At 42.8% G+C, this 21,282-nt stretch overlaps 1 protein-coding gene across 2 annotated transcripts in view; it reads right to left on the reverse strand.

The window, feature by feature from the left end:
• The window catches only part of IPO9 (importin 9), a 34,065-nt gene that overhangs the window by 3,691 nt on the left and 9,092 nt on the right, over window positions 1-21,282 (reverse strand). For both annotated transcript variants that reach the window (XM_040535503.1, XM_040535505.1), the window contains exons 7-21: window positions 19,726-19,845; window positions 15,204-15,304; window positions 13,628-13,686; window positions 12,964-13,115; window positions 12,171-12,269; window positions 11,925-12,031; window positions 10,600-10,739; window positions 10,156-10,315; window positions 9,028-9,254; window positions 8,655-8,803; window positions 7,605-7,733; window positions 6,027-6,302; window positions 4,096-4,262; window positions 1,870-2,003; window positions 246-365 (exon numbers count right to left, since the gene is read on the reverse strand). In XM_040535503.1, the coding sequence (XP_040391437.1) occupies window positions 246-365; window positions 1,870-2,003; window positions 4,096-4,262; window positions 6,027-6,302; window positions 7,605-7,733; window positions 8,655-8,803; window positions 9,028-9,254; window positions 10,156-10,315; window positions 10,600-10,739; window positions 11,925-12,031; window positions 12,171-12,269; window positions 12,964-13,115; window positions 13,628-13,686; window positions 15,204-15,304; window positions 19,726-19,845 (2,140 nt within the window). The remainder of the gene's footprint in view (window positions 1-245; window positions 366-1,869; window positions 2,004-4,095; window positions 4,263-6,026; window positions 6,303-7,604; window positions 7,734-8,654; window positions 8,804-9,027; window positions 9,255-10,155; window positions 10,316-10,599; window positions 10,740-11,924; window positions 12,032-12,170; window positions 12,270-12,963; window positions 13,116-13,627; window positions 13,687-15,203; window positions 15,305-19,725; window positions 19,846-21,282) is intronic.

Consider the following 21,282-nt stretch of genomic DNA (forward strand, 5'->3'; position numbering starts at 1 on the left):
CAAGCACGGATAATTTTAGTGGGATATGGTCAGATCCCATCTTCCAGATAAAGTGACCCAAAATAATTTCCAGGTGTAAGAATACACAATAGTGACTGATCTTATCTTTTGGATTACTATTTAAACCTTTGTAATTACAGGTATAATATTTACTATTGTCAGCTTCTTATTACTGTAAATGCTTCTGAAGAGATTAAAAAGCAGATTTAAGCCATGCAAAGAGGAAAAACAACCCCATGTTTTACCTTGACTCCAATCTGCGGTTGTCTGTCTTGATGCATTTGCTTCCATTGCGTTAGAAAGTTCATTTATTATTAATTTTAAGATTTTTACTAACAAAGGAATGTTTGTCCAGCGTTCAGGATCTATAAGAGAAGAAAAGTACACATCCTCACTGCTTTTCATAAAAACCAGTTAAAAAAAACAAGCCTTTTTTGTTGATGTTATTGTGTTTGTTGTTGTTGTTTTTAATTTTACCATACATTTAAAATGCTCACAGACAAGCAAAACTTCCAGTTTGTTTTTCCTTTTTTTTTTTGTTTGTTTTTGAGGAAAACAAGACAGACAAAAGAAACAAAACCCAAACATTCCTTCCCATTCCTTTTGTATACCTTCACAGGCTTCCAGAAGTCTCAACTGCAATATGAAATCCCACATATTTTGAACGAAGAGAACGCATGGTTAAAATCTTCACAGTTGAATGAGTTTGTGAAGTCTACTCAATGAAATCATAGTTACAGATGACTTCATTAAGCATTCTTCTCTGAAGTTATTGTTGCGGGGCTAGGAGTGCTTTCAAGTAAATGAGCTGTGCTGCACTCCCACGCCTGGCTCTCCCGCTTACCCCTTCTGAGAAGCTGCAGGCTCCCACCTTTTCTCACCAGGGTTTCTGCTGGGTTTAATTATGACATAGGGATAGCTAAACAGTATTTTTGTCCTTAATTACAAAAGTAAAGATCCTATCAAATAAAGGAACTGGGAGCACTAAGTTTAACTTGGTTCTCAAACACTAGCAATTACCATTCTATCTGATCCGACAATATTTGAGTTTGCTGGTTTGTATTTTTTTTCAAGCAAAGAGTAATAACATAGCAGGTGTTTTGTAACTGCTGCTTACCTCTAAAATGCCTAGTGCTTTCCCTATTCATTTCCCTAGTTGTCAACTTAGTTATTTTGGAAGTATAACTGCATCACCACGTTCGTCCCGAGCGTATGGCAACTGAAGGCTTGAAGAGCACTGACTGCGAGATGGGCTGCCAGTAATGTGCGCGAGCACTACACAGCAAGCTGCAGAACCAAGCTCTCCCTCCCCAGAGAAAACTGCCCAGCGCTCTCTCTGATTTAATGTATGCATCTTTCTCTAAACAGTAACCTTTGATCAAAGATCTTAGGCGCAACCAATTAAGTAAGACAAGTCTTATGCAGGAGACTGGTCGAGCTTTCCTTAAAAGTGATCTCTAACTTGCTGACATCATTGCAAGTATTTGTTAGTTTGTCTCATGAAAAAAAATCACTTTTTTTTTTTTTTTAATCTTTACGGTCACTAAACAATTTTTCCTCTGAGAGAAGCTACTAAGCATCATGAAATTATCAGTTTATCTCATTAGATGGAACAGGATGATGCAGAACAGCAGCAAATAACTCTCCAACCCGTAATCACCTCAGCCACTTAGATTAAGTCAGAAACATCAGGAGTCTTCCAGATCAGTCTCTCAAGTAATAGATACATTAAGCACAGGATGTATGGATTAGTTCTAAAAACAAATCTCCCACAGCTCTGTGTGATCTCGAAGATCTATTTTAAGGCCATTCGTAGCCTCCACTAACATTAAAAAAAAAAAAGTTAAGAACAGCAGAGTAATTACTTACTTTTGGCTGATTTTGATCGTGTCCGTATTCCCTCATCCATATTAAATATTTCTTCTCCCTTTACCCTAATGTCCTGAAGTCGCTTGTCATCTGTGTTGATGCCATACTGAAGGAGTTTACACAGTGCTACAGAGCTAGGTAGTAAGGAATAAGAAAATTACGGATCAGAATTTGTCTGAACTGCCTGGCTTACACAGTGAATTGTCAATAGGAAACAAATCTCCAGAGCAGGCATTCAGCTGCCCCTTTTTCCGTGCTTTCACCAAGAACAAGCATTACGTAATTTTCCTATTTGTCCTACTTTATGTCAGTATCCAAAACTGGACTCACCTCCTGACCTGCACGGCAAGCCAAAACCTAACAAAGCTTTGGATTAAACCCTGCCAACAGTGCATACACACATACAATTTTTTTTCAGTTCAGAAGGGCCACGAGGTTAAGCACATCCCTGAAACATTGCGTGCACATGAAGAATGAATTACGAGGTAAGCAGTTGGCAACAAGTATTCATTTCACTGATCCACAGCTACAAACATCTCTGTTGCTCTTCTCTAGCGCCAAAGCCCTTTATACTTCTGGTCCTTCGCAGCTCAGCTACTCCCAAACCTCCCAGTTCTGCTCCCTCAGTGACCTCATATATCCTTTCCACCTCTGCTGCTCAGATTTCTGCTCCTGACCTACAGCTGCTTTCAAACCTTCTCCAGTCCCAGGCTGTTTTCGAGCCATATTGAGGATATTTGACCACAGGCTAAGGCTGTCAATTTATACACGCAGCACTCTCAAACCTCTCTCTTGGCTTCACAAGTCTAACACGGATGTTTCAGAGCTCTACACAACTCGTTCTCTTCATGCTCTCACTTCACACCCTTTTTCTCTCCCCACACCATGGCTCCAACTTCCCACACAGCTGGTTTGGACCCAGACCTTACATGCCACCTCTGACTTGCCCAGTGTTTTCCCATCTTTTTTTTTTTTTTTTTAATACAAGTTAGAGCAAATAGCCACTTCTTCAACCCACCACTCTCAGGGATGGAGACTGATGCACCCAGATTTATACAGTGTAAGCTATTCCTATTTTCCTTTCACTAATTTCAATTTGCTTGTGTCCAAATTGCAGGGTTTCCTGCAGGAGGAACTTCTTTTCTTCATTACTCAGAAAACACCTACCATTTTCTAACGCATCAGGAGCTCCACTGTAAATAGCCCAAATCAGGGCTTAATACAGTGCACAGACCTGCCAAATCATCTGGACACAAATCGCTCTAACCTCGGACAATACGGAGACAGCATTGTACAACAGAGTTTAACCTTGTTCTCCCTGTCAGCTTCAGCTTTGGCTATTCCCCACGGCCAAAAGCAGCTCCAGAGGACCCTGCAGACAGCCCTGCTCTCCCTCGGAGTGGGGATAAACCACAGCTCTTAGGGACAAAACAGACCACACGTGACTGAAAACAGCACGCGATATCCTTCTCATCAGACTGTCTCCTATTCTGCATGATCATTCACACGCTTATATTTTAAAGATGCTTTTTCTTATTGCTTATTCCACAGTCTGTTGGGCTGCCTTATGACAATAACATTCCAGCACATAGCAAGATGTGAGTTAGCAGCTGGTGTGACCCCCTAACAGTGGTCTGTTGGGCTTCTCACTTCCAGAAAGTCAAAGGCATCAGCTGTGGCAAAATTTAAATACTGAGCATTTTGTGCTTTGGAATATTACACTCAGCCTCCACTGGAACACTAGCGTGCTCCTGCAGGGAAAGGGAGAGAAAACTGTGTTGCGGTTTGTTTCTTTATTGACTTTTTAAGAGCTCATTAAATCACCAGATTATTTTAGGAAACCCTCTATAATACCCTGAGCCTCTACCATGGTCTACAAAAGGGATTTCATGGCCTGAAACTATTCTCATCCCATTCACACAAGTTCAACATTAAAAGCAGTCCTGTGCTTACAATAGACACCCCCTTCCCGTTGGGATCACGCTGTTCCTGTACAGAAACACCAGGCAACGAGAGAAGCACTCAGAGGAAGAGCAGGGATTGCTCCAGTTACCACAGCTCTCCTGAGCCGAACTGACAGGGCAGGAAAAAAATTCCTTCTGCTCAACGCCGACACACTAATCCGAGCCTGCAGCAGCTCCCCTGTCCCTCGCACCCAGAGCATTAATTGCAGTGGGATGATCACTAAGCTAACGTCAGTGCATGGATCCTTACAAAATGCCCTACCTGACTTTGCCTTCGTACTGCCCATAGAACAAGTGCTGCCGGCTCATCCATTCGGCCATCACAAACTCCAAGGCAGGCTTGCCGGTCGGTCCGGGGAGACTGCACAGGAACTCTAGGAGTGGTTCCAGTTGGGAGTGAACCAAGTGAGCAAACACCATAATTAAGGACTGCAAGGGAAAAGGGGAAACATTAGCTGTACATAATTTAACAGCTGAAAATGTTTTTATCAAATATTCAAGTAACTGAGTGCCCTGCAGGAATGGAGACCGTGCTCACCAGCCCCGAGAGGTAAAGGAAGTACAACCATCTGCGAGGCACCCAGACGTGCTGCAAAGCAGGCAAGAATACTATTACCAGCAACAGCGATATTTAACTCCACAAAACACACTACAGGAATGAATTTACTCACGGCCATGCCCTCAACCAGCAAACCTTCCTAAAGGAAAGACTAAAAACTTAAAAAAATAAAAAATAAAAAATCAGAGGTTGCAGGCTTCTGACTAGCAAAAATATCACAAGCCAACACGCAGATACTGCAGGTGCCCTGGTCTGCTTGCTGGACCACATGCTGTACACATGGTCCTATACACACAGAGCTCAAAATCTATGCATGTATAACACAAATGTCCCATCATCGAGCTAAGATCCACAGCAAGAACCCATAGGCTCTTTCCCTTTCACCCAGGGTATTCCACCCCCACAGAAGACCACCCTTCTCTCACATCATCACATCAGAATGCAGAAGCACTTCTCCTATTTTGGATGCACTTTGAACACAAATTTTTGGGATAGAACTGCAAGGTTTAGAAAGGTATGACAAGACATAGTTTTACAGTTCATCTCCTAAAGACCAGGAATATAATTAATATGCTGCATGTATCTAAATGTCAGTCTCAAAGTCTGACGGCACCTCTACAGGCTTCCTCAGGGAAAAGCTGCCCCACTCCGAAGACCCATCTCAAGATAGGGGAGAGATTTAGCATCATGAGAGGCTTGTTTCTCTTCCCCAGGTACAAGGGCTTCATGTAACTAGTTCAGATTTAAGCTTCTGTATCTTTCAAATCCCAAAATGGACAAAGTGAGAGCCTTTCTGAACAGTTATGAACAAACAATGTTTCCCAGGGGGAAAAAAAAATCAAGGCTTTAAGATAAAATCTGTGCTGACATCTGAATGACCTTCCTGCTTTGCCATGTGCTGGCTTGAAAAATGCACATATAAAAATCAGAGATGCACCCAAGATAAAAGCGTTAGAGCAGATGAGCCTCAGCCAAGTGCTTCACCGAGGGCAAAGGTGGGATCTTGCCAAAAGGCAAGAGCCTGCAACAGGGCCAGCAAAATGCCTTCCCACAGCTGCGGCTTGGAAATCAGGGCAGGCATCACCAGATGTTCCACATTAAGGGCACAGACAAGAAAGACAGGATGAAGAATAAAGACTACTGGCATAAAAATGTTCTATAAAACTGTGCGACTAAGAGTAAATCAAGCCTAGAAGTGATCGTGAGGCTCCTGTCTGGCCTGATGCAGGCCAACTACACCTTCCATCACCAAAAGTTCACCTTGTCTCAACTCCAAGGTATTCATTCATCCTCGGAAAAAAGCACAGAAACACATGAAAACATGCCTTTGCCACAACATCCCTACTTCAAGTTCTAAAGGTTTCTTCTAAAGGTTCGCTGCTTGCAAGCACAAGGTCATGAGAGACTATTTAAGGTGCATTAAAGTTTACCCAACAAGAACCCAACTTACCAAGTAATCTGGACATCTCTGTATGAATAAAGCAGGCATTTCCCTGACTGCTTCAGGGGATGTGCAGAACCTCCAATTGCACTACCACAAATAATCAGGTACACAATTTAAAAAAAAACCAAAAAACTGATAATTTCTTCTTCCAACACTTCTAATTATTTTCCTGTGTGCCTGGCCTGCTCACCTGCATTACACTGAGCGTCTCCGCTTGTTGCATTTTGCTCAGGATAGCTCTCAGGATCTGGTCCAGGTTCTCTCCCAGCTCACTTCCTGCTTTGGAAATTAAAGTGGAGACCAGCCTGCCCACAAAGGCAGCAGTGAATTCTGACGTCCTTGGATCTAGAAGCTGGCTCACCACCTGCATCACATACCACAATCCGTTGTGGCCTTGCTCATCATGCCACTGCGCAATTTGCTCCAGCGCCACCGAGACGTATGCACGCAGACACTCGCCGCCATTCTAAACAAGAAAGTTATTGTGTTAGGATTTGCCTCTCTAGCTGTGTGGAAGGGGAACATGGGAAGACATCTCCTTTTACCACTCCCCAAAACCCCTTAGACAAGATGAAAACAATGGGCAAACTGGTGGCACTGTGAAAGATTGTCTCTTGTGTACAATAAAATGACTGCCTGTATCTCAAAATTATTTAAAAATTATTTCAAAATATTTCAGTTCATTATGAAGACAGACATTCTTCATCTACCCAAACATCAAGAGGATCACCTAGCAAATACAAAGTCAACCTGAAATTGTTATATTTTTGTGTTGGTCTTGTTATTCAGAGAAGTTCCAAGAGATTCTAACAAGTGAGAGATGAAGACAGTAAAGTATAGCATGAACAAAACAAACCAGCAGCCAAGCTGCAATTTTAAAAAAATCTTCTCAAAATGAAGATCCAGCACAGCAACCAGTACACTGGTCTCCACCTTCTTCTTGTTGGTCTCTAATCTATTCTTGCTGGTATGTTATTTAGGGAAAGCCATTTCAATGGTCCATGTTCACATGACAAAGGGTATCTTGCACTAAAAAATCCCTGTGTAAGGAAACGAAATTATCTTTGTTATTTAGAAGCCAGCTAGTAGACAGAACGAGAAGGCACTCTGCACTTTTAGCTTCAGAAGTTGTGTGGTTTTTTCTTGCTTGCCTAATCACCAGGTAACAGCAGAGCTGTTACAGCAGAGCCAACAAGCACAGCTCAGGTAAGCACTACCACTGTGAGATGAATCCTTGCTCTCCCTCCATTCAATACGTGGCTCAACCAAGAAGAAGTTTGCCCTCTCCTTCCCATCTTTTTCCACCTATGTGAGTACAGGAGAAAACTGCTAGAAGCAAGGTGCAGAAGAAGGTCTTTTGCTTCCCCATGCCTGAGAGTGTTCCTGAAGACTGCCTCTGCCAGTCCTAGGTGTCATGAATGTTATTATGGAGGAATGTGAAAAGCAGTAAGTTTTTTAAGTTTTAGGGCTCCTCCAGAGCCCTAAAATAGGAGAAAAAAAAATCAAGGCTGCTGCTCTACTCACTCTGATCCTCCAAATTAAGGAATGATTGGTAAAAGTCATTGTAAGTACCCAAACAGCAATGCTTTAATAACAAACTGCAGGTGGTGGCCTACAGATAAATTGTAGGCAGCTCCTGAGGAGCTGCCAAAATAGCCATGGGCAAGCAAAGTCTGGGCTCCCTTGAAGGTTTTGCCAACTGTCTTATTTGGTCACCTCTCTTGAACTCGCCTAGCCCTCCTGTTCTTACCACTCCCTGCAGTGTTACCTGCATGGTAGCATTGTCATCTGTGTTCAGGCTGCACTGAGCCACTGCAGGGAATGCTTGGCAGATCAGGAGCTGGGACAGAGGAGGTTTTGTGTTCCTCACAACCGTGGTCAATATATCAATAGAAGTCTGAAAGGAAAACACAAACAAAAGCACTGTTACAACAGAAGCCACAGTATGTGAAGTCAGCATTGGTCAGCACTGCAAGCACCAAAGTCATAAACAGGAGAGATGTGACCCAGTACTACCATCGCATCCTGACTTGACAAACCAGTTATTTATCTTAAAATCAGAGGATCCTGGAGTCATGCACCCACAGTCCCAGTATCTGACACAGACGCATGATGCTATGCACTGTAGAAGTTCTTAAGGCAATTCAAACATTAAAAAGCAGTTTAAAACAACTTAATATGGGAAACAGTTCCACAGGGATGTACAGTATCCTGATATACAGTGATCAGTACAGCCAGAGAACTGTTCTAGCTGACTTGATCAATTTTGCTTATATCGATTTAAATTTAATTACCTACTAGTGATTGTTACAGTAATACCACTCAATAGGCAGATTATAAACATACGATAAAGGTATTTATGGGCTCACTTCCATACAATTATTCTATACAGTCAATGCTTAACCTTTTATAAGTGGACTTTTTACAGAAGTGACAAACCTGTATAGTTTATCTCCAGCAATTTATACAATCAGAAAAGGTCTCAGAAAAAAAAAGGTAAGGAATAGTTACACATCCTGCTGGAGAACATTCCACCAAAAAGGAAAGACTGTCACTGGTGAAACAAGACTATGGCAAAACAAAACAACTCAGCATATGCTGCAGATTCGAATAAGTCCATAGCAACAGTTTACTTTTGGAAACATCTCCCCCCACCTGCAGTTTGCCTTCTCTCCACAAAGAAACCTCTACCAAGCACTGAAGTCATTGTTCGAAAGCACTTTAAAAGCAGCCTTCCTGCTCTGCAGACCAGCCATCCTGTATGTTAAAGAACAGGGAATCATCTCCAGCTAAGACCATGTACCGCTATAGCACTTACTGCACAAAGCCCTGCTGGGATCTTGTCAGCAGGGGCCTGCATGATGCTGACAAGAGTTGGTATTAGCCTCATCTGCATTGGACCCTGGCAGGCTTCTATCTGAGCTAGCTCCTTAAAGATATCTTGGGCAAGAGAAGCAACAACTGGATCTGGAGAGAGAAAGCACCATTTACTAAAACATACTAACAAAGACATCTCAATTTTTGCTACTGCTATTTCAAATCTGCATAGCAGAAAGTTTCTCTTCTAGCTTTACAATATAAATCATAATTGAATGAACATTGATTCATTATGTTTTCAGCACAGTGATAATCCTGGCCAGGATCCACTAGCAAAAACAACCGTACTTTGAAAATGTAATTTAAATGCATACCATTACTGTACTTCAAAAAGATTGCAATTGTGAAGGGGCAGATTTTGTTCTCCACACTTGCTGTAAATGCTGGGTCTACCGTACAGACAATGCACAGCGTCTCCATCACAAGGTTGAGGACCTCCGAACTGAACTGAGTTGCCAAGTGGATCAGTCCATCAAGAATGCTAGGAAGGAAAGGCTGCAACACGTGGGTGCTCTCAGAGATCTTCAGCTGGTCACAGTAGCTAGACAAGATACATAAAAACGTGCAGAATATATTAAAGTGATTTGTACGTTTAACACTGGATTACACATATGAATGGATATTTCACCCCACCCATTCTTTTTCCTTAAAATCATAGAATCATAAAGGTTGGAAAAGCCCTCCAAGATCACCCGGTCCAACCATCTCCCTACCACCAATGTCACCCACTACACCACGTCCCTTAAGCTGACTCCTCTAGGACTTTTCCCCTTCAGTCTACTACTTCCTTGATCTCCCAGCTATATTTCTTCCTCCTCATTCCATCCCTGATGGTTCACCTCTAGGAAAAAAAGTAACCTCAGCAAGAATGTCACTGCTTACGCAGTGTTTAATTACCATGTTCTACAAGCAAGCTAGGAAAGATGAAACAATTTCAGCAATAACAAAATGTCCGTATCATTTCAGTGCAAACAGAAGACACGTTGGTTGGGGGTAGGGTTGTGTGTGTGTGTGTTTTTAAAAACTAATTTTCAATTTTTGCTTTAGAGCCAGTAGAACAGGAGGTTTTATAACTTCTTTACAAAAACAGGATGGAAAAAAGCAAACGTTCCTTATTGCCCTGATTTGCTCCACAAGGACAAATTATGTTATTCAGCCATTTTGTGCCTGCATAGGACTAACCTGGACTTCATTTATACGGTTGTTATCACTCCCTAGTTCTGCTTCTCTTTGGAACTGTATCCATTTTAACATTTTACTGTAGCTAACTTAGAATCTCAATTTCTTATTCCTCATCAGAGTTAGTCTACTTTGAACCTGCTCATTTACACTTTTTAATCTCATATTCATTCCATGTTACATTTTTTTAAATGTTAAATTTTAAAATACCACGTTTATAAGCGTAATTTATACCACTTCGGAGTTTCTTTGCATTTGCTTACCCCCAGATAGCTCTGACTGCAGAGATTCGGACAGAAGGCGGCTGGGTTTCGTGCAGACCGCTGACAGTAGCTTGCAGGAACTGCTGGATTAGTTCTGGAGACATCGCCACTGTGAAACGGCTGGCAGCCCAAAGAGCACGGCCCAAGAGAAAAGGAGACACTAAAAGAAAACCAACCAAACAAAAACAAAACAGTGGTTTTAGCGTAAGTTTAATGAGTTTAAAATTACAACAGTGGTTCACATTTAAATGACTTACATTAGGCTTTGTAGCATGTATGCATCTAGAAGACACAATGTATGCCTTTTCAACACATACAATGTGCACAACTGCACTCACACCACCACATGCACACAGCAACCTAATTCACCAGACACTTCCATTTGTAAGAGATTTCCAAGGCACTCAGCAGTTACTTGACTAATGGCCAGGGCCGCCCACATACCTGAAAGGTTGAGGTCTGCAAGAACCACGTTTGTCAGGAAGCCGTGCATATCAAAATGTATCCGACCATTCTTCACACTGTCAGTAATAATAGACTTCACAGAGCCCAGGGCAAGCATACAAGCTTCATGTATCTTCCACCTGTAAAGGAATTCAGATGTTTTTAGGCTTTCCCCACACCATCATCTCAATAAATATATAAAAAATCTGACGGAAAAAACATTCATTTTTTGGTCTAAGCTACCACAACTATTTTCTTGATCCTGAAGAAGAGAACTTAAAGAGACTCTGAAACAAATGAATGTTCACAAAACTCTACAAGCTGAGGGCTTGGAAACTAACCCAGGATGGGCAGCATTCTCAATTACTTTCTACATTTTTGTTTCAATAAACGTTACTTCTTGTACCACTTCTCCTCCCATTTAAAAAAATAGGAAGGAAATGAGAATTTGCTATGAAGTCTTCAGTCTCCAGCTGTGTCTTGCTTGATTATTCTATGTGCAGAAGCACTACGATACCCAGTACTTCAATGATTTTAAGAAGTTTATTTTTAAATTACATTTTGTTAATTAGGAGGAAATAGGGTTATGGGCAAATAACACTCCTCCCTGGTTTTGTTTATGAAGTAAATAACCTCCTTTACAATGTATCACATTCAAGGCAGACAGGGACTCAATGTCTGACTGCTCAGGCATTCAGTTGGTGCTCACTATACAGACTGGCTATTCAGACACTGATCTTCAGATCAACACAAACACTGAAGTAATGCACTGTAAAACCAAGAGAGAACAGTTACGGAACAGCAGTCAGGTACTCTTTCAACTGAGTGTTTTCCTATCCCCAAGTAACATTAAAAATCGTGACTTTAAAGTTCTCAAATTGAACACACGTATTTGCATATAGCACCTAAATCTCCTCTTTACATCACTTAAAAAAAAAAAAAAAAAAGATATGCCTGAAATTCTGAGCCCATTTAACTGAACAGAAAGTGAAGGTACTGTCAACGTCTCTTCAGATCACATATAATCAATAACAGCTTCCAATGACATGTTTCAAGAAACTGTCAGGGACCTGGAGGGAGGGAGCCTGGGACACACAGCTTGTGTTAGGAGTGGATGAAAGTCTGCCACATGAAGACTTCTGCATCTGGTCTGAGAGCTGCTGTACTTTCTTTTTCTTGTTCTAATCAGAAGTTCTCAAATGAAATCCTTGCCCATCAGCAGTAATGCCACAAAAAGAAAATGTGATTGACTTATGCTGCACTCAGCACTCCAAAACAGCCTGCCACTTTTACCACTGTCATTCCCTGCTGCCCCATCTCCTTACCAGTGCTCAGCACCATTGTTTTTAGCCTGCTCAGCTTCCTGCAAATGCCTTGTAGCTGCTGCAGCCAAAGCAGTTGCACTTTCATTCTGGAAATCAGCAGCCACAGCCTGCACAGAAAGAAATAATAATGTTTAATTGCACAGACTTTAAGAAGTTGGACTTTTCTCCAAATGCCCCACATAAAGCGAAATTTATTATTTATTATTGTTATTTTGGTTGCTTCTAAATGTGGAACACCTTTCATACCAGCAACAGATCTTGTGCAGCAATCCTCACTGTATATGAAAAAGTATCATCATCTTCATCCTCCACAAACTGTTGTGGATTTGCAGTCCAAACTTTTATCTGGAACAGAAAGGAGACAAGGATAGGGTGGACAACAAATTCAGAAAAACGAGTGTAAAAGATAGCTTTTCTGTTCCCAGTAACCTAATTTTTGCCAAAACTACTTTCAGAATTGCTCTGTCATTTTCTATAGCTGATTTTTCTCACATTCTATCAGAGAAACCTTTGAAAAGAGGAGGCCTGCTCTGTTCTGCGTTCACCTTGCTCTACTGCTTCTCATTTGAAATCAGAATTTGACAAACTAATGACTGACCTCGAATCAATGTTACACGGCTTTATTTATAGATGAGGAATGGGAGAAGCAGATGAATCTTTAACAGAGTGCCTCTTTTTATGCATGCCTGCCTAAACAAGAGAAACAGAGGATGGCTCGCAGGCTTGGGAGGCCAGAAGGCACAAAGAATTTCAGTAAACATTATTTTATGCTACTCACACAATCCCTTCACTATCACAGAAACCTGGCTATCCCTTTCAGCATAATAACCCTCATTTTCACAGCATATTCCTTCATCTGCTGTCCACATTATACTCTATAGGAACATCTGGATGCTACTGCCCTAATTCCTGGCACAGTAAATTGACAGAACAGCTTATTAGATTACAGCAGCTTCCATTCACTGAAACACTTCCTAGGACATGAACTGTTCTAAATCTCTTATCTCATTTGCTTCCTACACAAGAAAAACATGCTCACCTGCTCCTCTGTGATCTGCATGTAAAGGAGGATGTAATAGATCAGCTCTGGCAAAGCCTTCTTCACCGTGCTCTTAAATTTGTTGTTTTCCAACAAGGCATGAACAAATTCGAATATGCTGAACACTAGATTTTCAAATCCCAATACTTCACCTGAACAAAGAAGAAAGTGAAAAAAGCAACATGACTGAATATGCCAACATACAGAAAGGTAAAAATGGGTGTCAAATATAATTACAGACTGTTAGACTGTCTGGCAGGGTGATGTTTATTCTTACTCCTGTACTAGCAAGGACAGCAGCAGCCCCAGGAGGATGTCTGACCTCATCACTTTCTGCTCTTTTCCCACATCACTGCACACCCCTCATTAAAAATGATCAAGCCCAACCTAAAACCTTTTTGGTTTTCTTTTGTCCCATCACTTTTACCTCAAAATTGCTGTAAGCCTCACTCCTTAAGTCATTAGAAACCTTAAATTATGCAGCTTCATTGATCACAGTCAAATGAAACTTGGAAAGAAGTGATGGACAGTGTCGTAACAGCATAAATGTACATTATCACAAACTCCTAAGGTGTTTCTGCAACTGTTTTGGCAACAGTAGTATTTAGGTAAGTTCATTCCTCTTCAGAAGAGAGCTCAGAAGTGCAGTTGAACAAGTTCTTACCATCGGAATCCACCGGATCCTCCACCTCCTCTGTATAATTTACTTCTGTTCTCACATAAGTAGATGGAGTTAAGCAAACATGCACGTTTCTGAGGAGCTGCATCTACTTAGGAATTAAAATTCCCATTAACTGAGATGTTTTCTTTCTTAAAAAACATTGACTTGCACATAGTCTTGTGCTTCAAATGGAAGACAAGCCACAGGAGTTCCTGACTTTGTCCACTGCCCAGCTTCAGAAACCATTTCTCCATCACTTGACAGCGTCCCCAAGATAATTTGATACACGTAAACCAAATCCTCCAAGGTAACCCAAAACTTCACCTATATTTAAACTTTTCCAGAATGGAACCACTCAGACTCAACCTTCCCAGGGGACAAGGAGCCAATTCTAGACTTCAGTGCTGCCAAGGGTGAGGAGCCACGCCGTGCTCCCACGCGCTGCCTAGTGCTGGCTCTGCTCCTGCGCTGGGAGGTGGCAGAAAACTAACCTGGGGGCGGAGAGGAAGGAAGATTCTTCTGGGATAGTGAGCTGATAGATCCAACACATGCCAGAGCAAACACAAGGGAAGGAAGGACAAGACTCCCCTTTTGCAAACAAAAACTATTTTGTCAGCTCAGCTGCCAGCAGAACTGCAGTGGGAGTCAGGACTGGAGGTGAAGAAATACATTATCAGCAATTTAACAACCAGCTCCTTGTGTTTTAACAGGTGTCTTTAAAAAAAATGCAGTAGGATTGTGAAACAAAAGACTGTCCAGGCAACTTTGGTATGAAAAGGTCTAGATCTGTGATCTCTAGGAGAACAGCCATGCTTATTAGATTACAGAGGAAAAACGCAGTCAACCCTTGTGTTATTACTGCAACACAGCGCCCAGTCCTGGTGCCAATTCAAAAAGCTCACAGAAAGCTACAAGAAGGCTCAGTATTTTACAATTTACTGCCTCGCTACAAAAAGCTAAACCAGCAACTTCTGGATTAACAACAGGGAAAGATTTGACTTGTCGGTTTGCAAGTCCTGGGAAAACTACCAACAGAATACCTCTTTAACATAGCAGATTGTGCAGCAAAGTAATGACTAAGTGATAACATTCAAAATGCAAATCAAATTCAACTTCTGCAGCAAGCATAACCACTCATTCGTACTGCTGCAGCAAGGGACACTGTAGATTCTCCTTTCAAGTCTTTACATCGTGACTAGACATAGCATCATAGAGCAGCTTGGGTTGGAAGGGCCCTTAAAGACCACCCAGTTCCAACCCCCTGCTATAGGCAGGGATGCCACCCACTAGATCAGGTTGCCCGGGGCCTCATCCAACCTGGGACATCTTTTTAAGAAGGCAATTTTCAGTGAATAGTACCAGAAATAATGCAGATTGGCCACAGTTCTACAGCCAGAGTACTCTTGGTGCTCACTTCATTCATCAGAGTTGACGTAAGCCAAAAGAAACTTTATGGAGCCTACTGAAGTAACAGATATCCAGTAAATCTATCCAACAGACTCGTAGTTCTGGTCCTCGTGGCGTAGGAGACAGCTTGTCTTGGTCTAATCAAGTTAAAACCATTCACTGCAAAGGATATAAGGCGGCACTTTCCGTAAGGGTATTCCAGACGATGGGCAGGATCTGCTGCATCGACGAAACCATGTGCTTCGGGTAGTTCTTCACTAGTGCCGTCACAGCCTGGAACAAAAGAAAAGCATCAATCAGAAGGGAAACCAGGTATGACCATCAAAACACTCAGCTCACAGGCTGCACTTTCATTAACAACTGAGATAATCCAAAGCCTTGCTGCCACCAAGGCCTCCTCCTGTCACTCCTGACCATGCAGTCCCACCTCGTGCACAAACTCTGACAAACAGACCTCTCTTCTTATTTGCTCTTCTGCAGGGAATCGAAGGGATGATACGAGATGTACAACTCTGGAAACGAAGACAATGCAATAACTGGGTGATAAGATCTGTAATACTACAGACTCCAATCGACATATGCCACTGTCTGAACACAACTGCCATCTGGAAGCTATCTTGTCCCAGAAAAGGAACTCGACTACCAAGTAACACCAGACCCCTGCCTATTCCCCCCACACAAGCAAGATACCTGTTTGCACATCCAGGCAACAGGTACGATGGAAACCCCCCAGATCGGTTCTCACCCATTTCAACCTGCAGACACAGGTGACTACCAGCCCAACACACCTATCCCAGGGGATGCTTAGCTGCCCTACAGCAGATTGTGCCTGGGGGGGGTTCACGAAGCTGACCATGCTGATTTAGGGGAGCCCTTTCACTAATGCTTGCCAAAAAGTTTTTGGATCCTTTGGGAGTCACTGAACTCCTACTTCACCTAGCATACGCTGTCTCTTCCCACAGGTGTGCAGCTCCTGTTATTTTGTATTAGTTACAGAAGAGTCCCTCCCAAACTGCCTGACGCTACAAGACATATGGGTGTTTATTTCTGCTTACCTGACATTAAACTCAACAGTTTTTCTAGTTTGTTTTTTTTTGTAGCATTGGGTACATTAATGGAGATAAGGTGGAGGCTGGTGATGGGCCGTGTCCCTCAGGGGTCTGTCCTGGGACCGGTGTTGTTTAATATCTTTATCAACAACACAGACAGTGGGACCAAGTGCACCCTCAGTGAATTTGCAGATGACACCAAGCTGAGTGGTGCAGTCCATACACCAGAAGGAAGGGATGCCATCCAAAGGGACCTGGGCAGGCTGGAGAAGTGGTCCCACGTGAACCTAATGAGGTTCAAAAAGTCCAAGTGCGAGGTGCTGCACCTGGGCTGGGGCAATCCTGGACGTGAGGACAGGCTGGGAGAAGAACTCACTGAGAGCAGCCCTGGGGAGAAGTTACAGCCAAGCCAGGCAGTAACTGGCTGCACCCACACCTGCAGCCAGAGTCACTGTAGGGACTCAGACATCACCACAGGGGTGCAGTAAGGCAGCTCCTTAACCCCTTTCAGCCACTCTGCCAGCCAACAGCCAGCTTTATCTCGACTAATTGTTCAGCATCTCTTTAAAATCACCTCTTATAGCTCTGCATTAAAGCCCTTTCTTTTGCTTGCTTCAAATCCCACTTGCTTCTTTAGACAGAATCCAGCACACTGCAGAGAAGGAATCCCAAACGCGTGGATAAAAGCTTAACACACACTCGCCAGCAGCAGGAGAGCTGAATGTTCAGCTCAAGTGCAGCAGGTGCACTTAATGTCCTTTGCTCATAAGCCGAAGAAATTTGCCTCCAAACAATTGACTACAACTTTGTCTTCCATGTAAGAACAAACAAGTTGTGATTAATTAGTTTTTGTACCTAATTACCTGTTCAAACAGCAGAAGCGTGAGCATGACTTTTCATACCCAACAGGTGTCAAAGGAGCAAATTTTACACATAAACAGCACTACAGCAAGGTTGTCAGATGCTTTAGACTGTTGGTTAATTGGTGCTCTTGATATAATCACTGCATACCAAATAAATCATATCTGTATTCCCATGTTACGAAATTTGCCTCAACTCTATTACTTGCCATGTTTAATTATTCTGTTTCTCTCAAAACAATCAGCAGTGGCATGTTCAACAACAACATTGGAACTGGGATGCAAGGATCATGGAGCTGCAGATCCTCGAGCCTCAGAGACAGCAATTTAATTCATGCTAAAATACCAAACAACAAAGCAATGAACTACACTACGGGTATTTTATTCTGGTTGAAAATACTTTTGTTCTGGACAATCCTTCTACACATCCTACAAGGGTTAAAGGCACTTTCCTGCTGATAACTTGTTCTAAACCCATGACTACACTTGGAAAGATTTGGGACAAATTAACAAACAGTGGTCTCACCCCGATGCGATCCAACCCACTTAACTTTCTTAAACTGGATAACTGCCCTAGGGGATCAGGCAGATGTGTACGCTTCAGCATAATTCAGAAAAGTTTTTGACACCGTCCTGCATAATGTTCTTAGATGGAAAGTACATTTTAGGCCAGCGCTGCCTCTGAGTTCCCCTGAGATTTCCATGCACCTTGGAGTACACGGCTCTCAAGAGACTGGAAAGAAAAAAAATCTTCCTGTCATTTGCTTCCTAGCACTTACACTGAGGGGAGTTAAAAAAAAGACTGAGTTTGCATCTGGTTGAAAATTTATTACCAAAAAAAGTCTCGATTCCCTCTCCCATCGCATCCGCATTTCAAGGGGTTCCTACAAGGATCTCATCTGTAGAGCTGGCTTAACTGATCTCTTGAGGTCTCTCACTTCTGCACTACAATGACTATAAAATACACTTTCCTAGAAGGAAAGGCGATTTATTGGTCTTACACTTGAATCCCTTTTGCCTTAGAAAATTGGTATCATTAGCTTAGAAACCCTAAGTGACAAAATCATGAATTGCCCTGAGCCAACAGCCAGGATACTCATCTCCTCACAAAAAGCCTGCTACAAACCACTTGTCAGCAGACAATCTCCGAAATTTACTGTTTAAATTTGTACTGATTTTCTGCTGCCATCAATACCACCCGGCACAAGAACAGTGTATTCAGATCCAAGTCCTGCACCTGTATCCAACAACGGCCAAAAGCCGATGCCCACACACAATTAAGGAACAGAGCAAGAACATGATGACATTTTCTCAAATGCTTTCCCAGCCTGCCACATCTTACAAGAGATTCCTGCTGTATGTCAGTGCAGGCAAAGTAGAAATAGCTCCAGTTTCTGCAAGCAATTATGTAAATAACAAAAAAGGCTCCAGCCTGATGCAGAATGTATGAAAGTAACGTGAACAGAAGGACTGGTCTACGTTTACAGTGAAACTACCAACCACAACTGCTTTCAGTGTAGGCTGAAAACTTGCTCTACTACTAAAAATCCAAATGCAAGTATCTGGAATCAGAGATTCACACATTCCTGAGCTGGAGCCTGTTCAGAGGTTACGCTGCAGAGTATCCCAGCGCATTCCCTTTATGTTAGCTTTGCTGTTTTGCACAGCCAACGGAGACAGCAGCATGAAACACGCACTTCTCACAACGAAGGAAAAACCACCACAAGAGACACTCTCAATAAAACCTGCCAACATCCCAGCCCAAGCTCCCTTCCATTTGGTGCTGCACAGTGAGGAACGTGCTCCTCCTGTTTCCAGTCTACAAAACCTGCAACCTTACTGAGGAAAGGCAACAGGAGGGGAAGCGATAGGATGCTGTACCAGGGGACATGTGCCTTTAACAGGACTACGAAAACAAGTTCCACAACACAGAACTTAATAGCTGCTAGTTTGTATAATACGATAGTATCCTTCTGCAGCTCCCAGCACTTATTTTCATGGCTCCAGTGTAAAGCTAATAATTATGAAAAACGTGATGCTTGGTTTCAGTAACTCTTCCTTATTTTTTCTTCAGGAATGTGGCTGAATGGGCTTAGGTGCTGAGCAGCACCTTCATAAACCTGTACCCTGTGACCCAAGCAACTTACCCCAGCACATGTGCAAGTAAATGAAAACCTAGATTTGATTCTGCAACTTCTGTTTCTGAGCTCCTCTTTTCTCTCCCACGTTGCAGGCAGCAGACCCTACAAGTCCAGTGCTCCCCCAGCGGCTGAAGGGCTCACCATGCCTACACTGGCACTCTCATCCCAAGGCACCAAGCTATACACACAGAGCTCTGCAACCCAGTTTCCTTTCTCTTGTAAGGAAACTGAGAGAATACAAAGACTTTCCAACTCCATTTTGCAGAGACAATTTAATATTAAAGAATAGGCAAGTTCTAGAAAAGCACCTACACAAAACAAGCTCCCAAAGCCTCATTGCAGCAGAATTCTGCAGCTGGTTTAGGAAGGACAGAACTGTAACCACTGAGCAGCGTCCGAACACAATGCATGCAAGGTGTCTCAGATCAGTAAACAACAAAGACTTATGGATCTCAGAGGCATCTAGACTACAGGCAGAATTATTTCAATGTTGTATGGCACTGGGAGCCAAAACAAAAACCTTCATATTTCCTAAGACAAGCAGTACCAGAAGAGGTGACGCACACTCAAGTTTCTCTGTTTTCCGGCACACCTGACAGTGTATTTGTATTTGATTGTTATTGAATCAGTCTTAACTGACTTACCTTTAAGACTTCCATCTTAAATCCACTGTCTGATGTGGGTCCATCAGGCATTTGCAGGGCCTGAACGAAAGCCTCCGTGAACTGCTGCACCACAGGAAAAATCAGGACTTTGGCCGCACCCTGGTAAAAATCAGTGCAAGCACAGGTCATTTCGAGGTACAGATCTCCCCCGTCTGACAAGGAAAGCACCAGAAATAAGAGAAATTGTGTTTTTCTGCTACAAACCCAGAGGGACTCAGGACAACTGCAGAACGCAGTTACAATGCCACTTGTTTCAGATGTCACTGGCTCTCTCCTCGTGCTGGGAACTGATCTCAGCTGAATCCCACCTTCAAAACCACGCGGCCCAGACTGCTGCAAAGCACACACCTGCATCGAAGCCATTCGCCTCAGACTCCAAACAGAGACCCAGACAAGCCAGCCAGGAGTCTCAGGAGCAGTGCACGTCCTCCCGACGCAGGCACCTCCGCCTGATTAGACAAATCACGCCCTGCACCCTCCTGCCCAGACCCCTCGACCACAAAGGAGACCCGGGGTGACCAGCTCACACACAATTAATGCTGAGCCCTGAGGACAGCATTTATCTCTCTTTTGAGCCACCCTCCCACAAACCAAACAAGCTCTTGCTGAGCTGAGTACCAACAGCTGGCCTCAAGATTACTGGGATGATTCTCCCTAGGAAAATGCAGGAAGTATTTTTCCAGATGTCAAAGCACTCCTTGGCCAAGCAAGTAATAGTGGACAAAAATATTTTTATTGAGAATTTTCATTATAACTCCTTATCTAAGGCATTTAAGATGAATGTTTAAATTAACTACAAAATACCACTTTAGCAATTTATACAAGGATTATCTCTCCTTGTATGTATCTCGAAAGTGACCTGAAAAGAAAATTTTTGTATATAATGTAAAGGACGCTTTTAGCCCCCCTCTAGAATAAGACAGTGGGGAGCTAAAAAACACTGCTGCATTTTGGATACTGGTACCAGCGACAATATGGTGTTGCGTAAGTAACCTTGCCAGTGCAGCAGAGATACGCTGTAATTATCAGAACTTCCCAAAAGTCCGGACTGAATTCCTCCCTGTGCAAACAGGAAGGAAACAGCAGAGAGAGACACTCAGCACGGACTCAGAAAACCAGATGCTAGAATAAGTCGTTCCCATCTCCAAAAAGTTGGAAAGAGTTATTCAGCGCCTGGGGAGTGCTGGAAAACCCACCGGTCAGAGGCCATTTAAAAAAACAGATGTACTCAGCTAGACAGGAGATCCACATGTGTATAAAGCTGCTTGACCATGTAGTGTTTTTTATCTTAACTGCTATCCTAAAATTTTTGTTTGGTTTCCAACGCCCCTTTGGGAACAAAGGGCTGATGTATGTTGAAGCAATCGATTAAGTAGCAGGAGCTTGTAACCAATGCCTAATCCGAGGGCCAGAAAACCAGCTATCAAAACCCAGACTGCCCAGGTGGGGAGGTTAGTTAGGACACACAGTCCACCTGGCAACTGGGATTTCCAAACAAAGGGATGATGCACCATCTCCTCCTCACACTGACTCCCC

The sequence above is a fragment of the Cygnus olor genome, chromosome 24, assembly GCF_009769625.2.
Source record: "Cygnus olor isolate bCygOlo1 chromosome 24, bCygOlo1.pri.v2, whole genome shotgun sequence".
NCBI lineage: Eukaryota > Metazoa > Chordata > Aves > Anseriformes > Anatidae > Cygnus > Cygnus olor.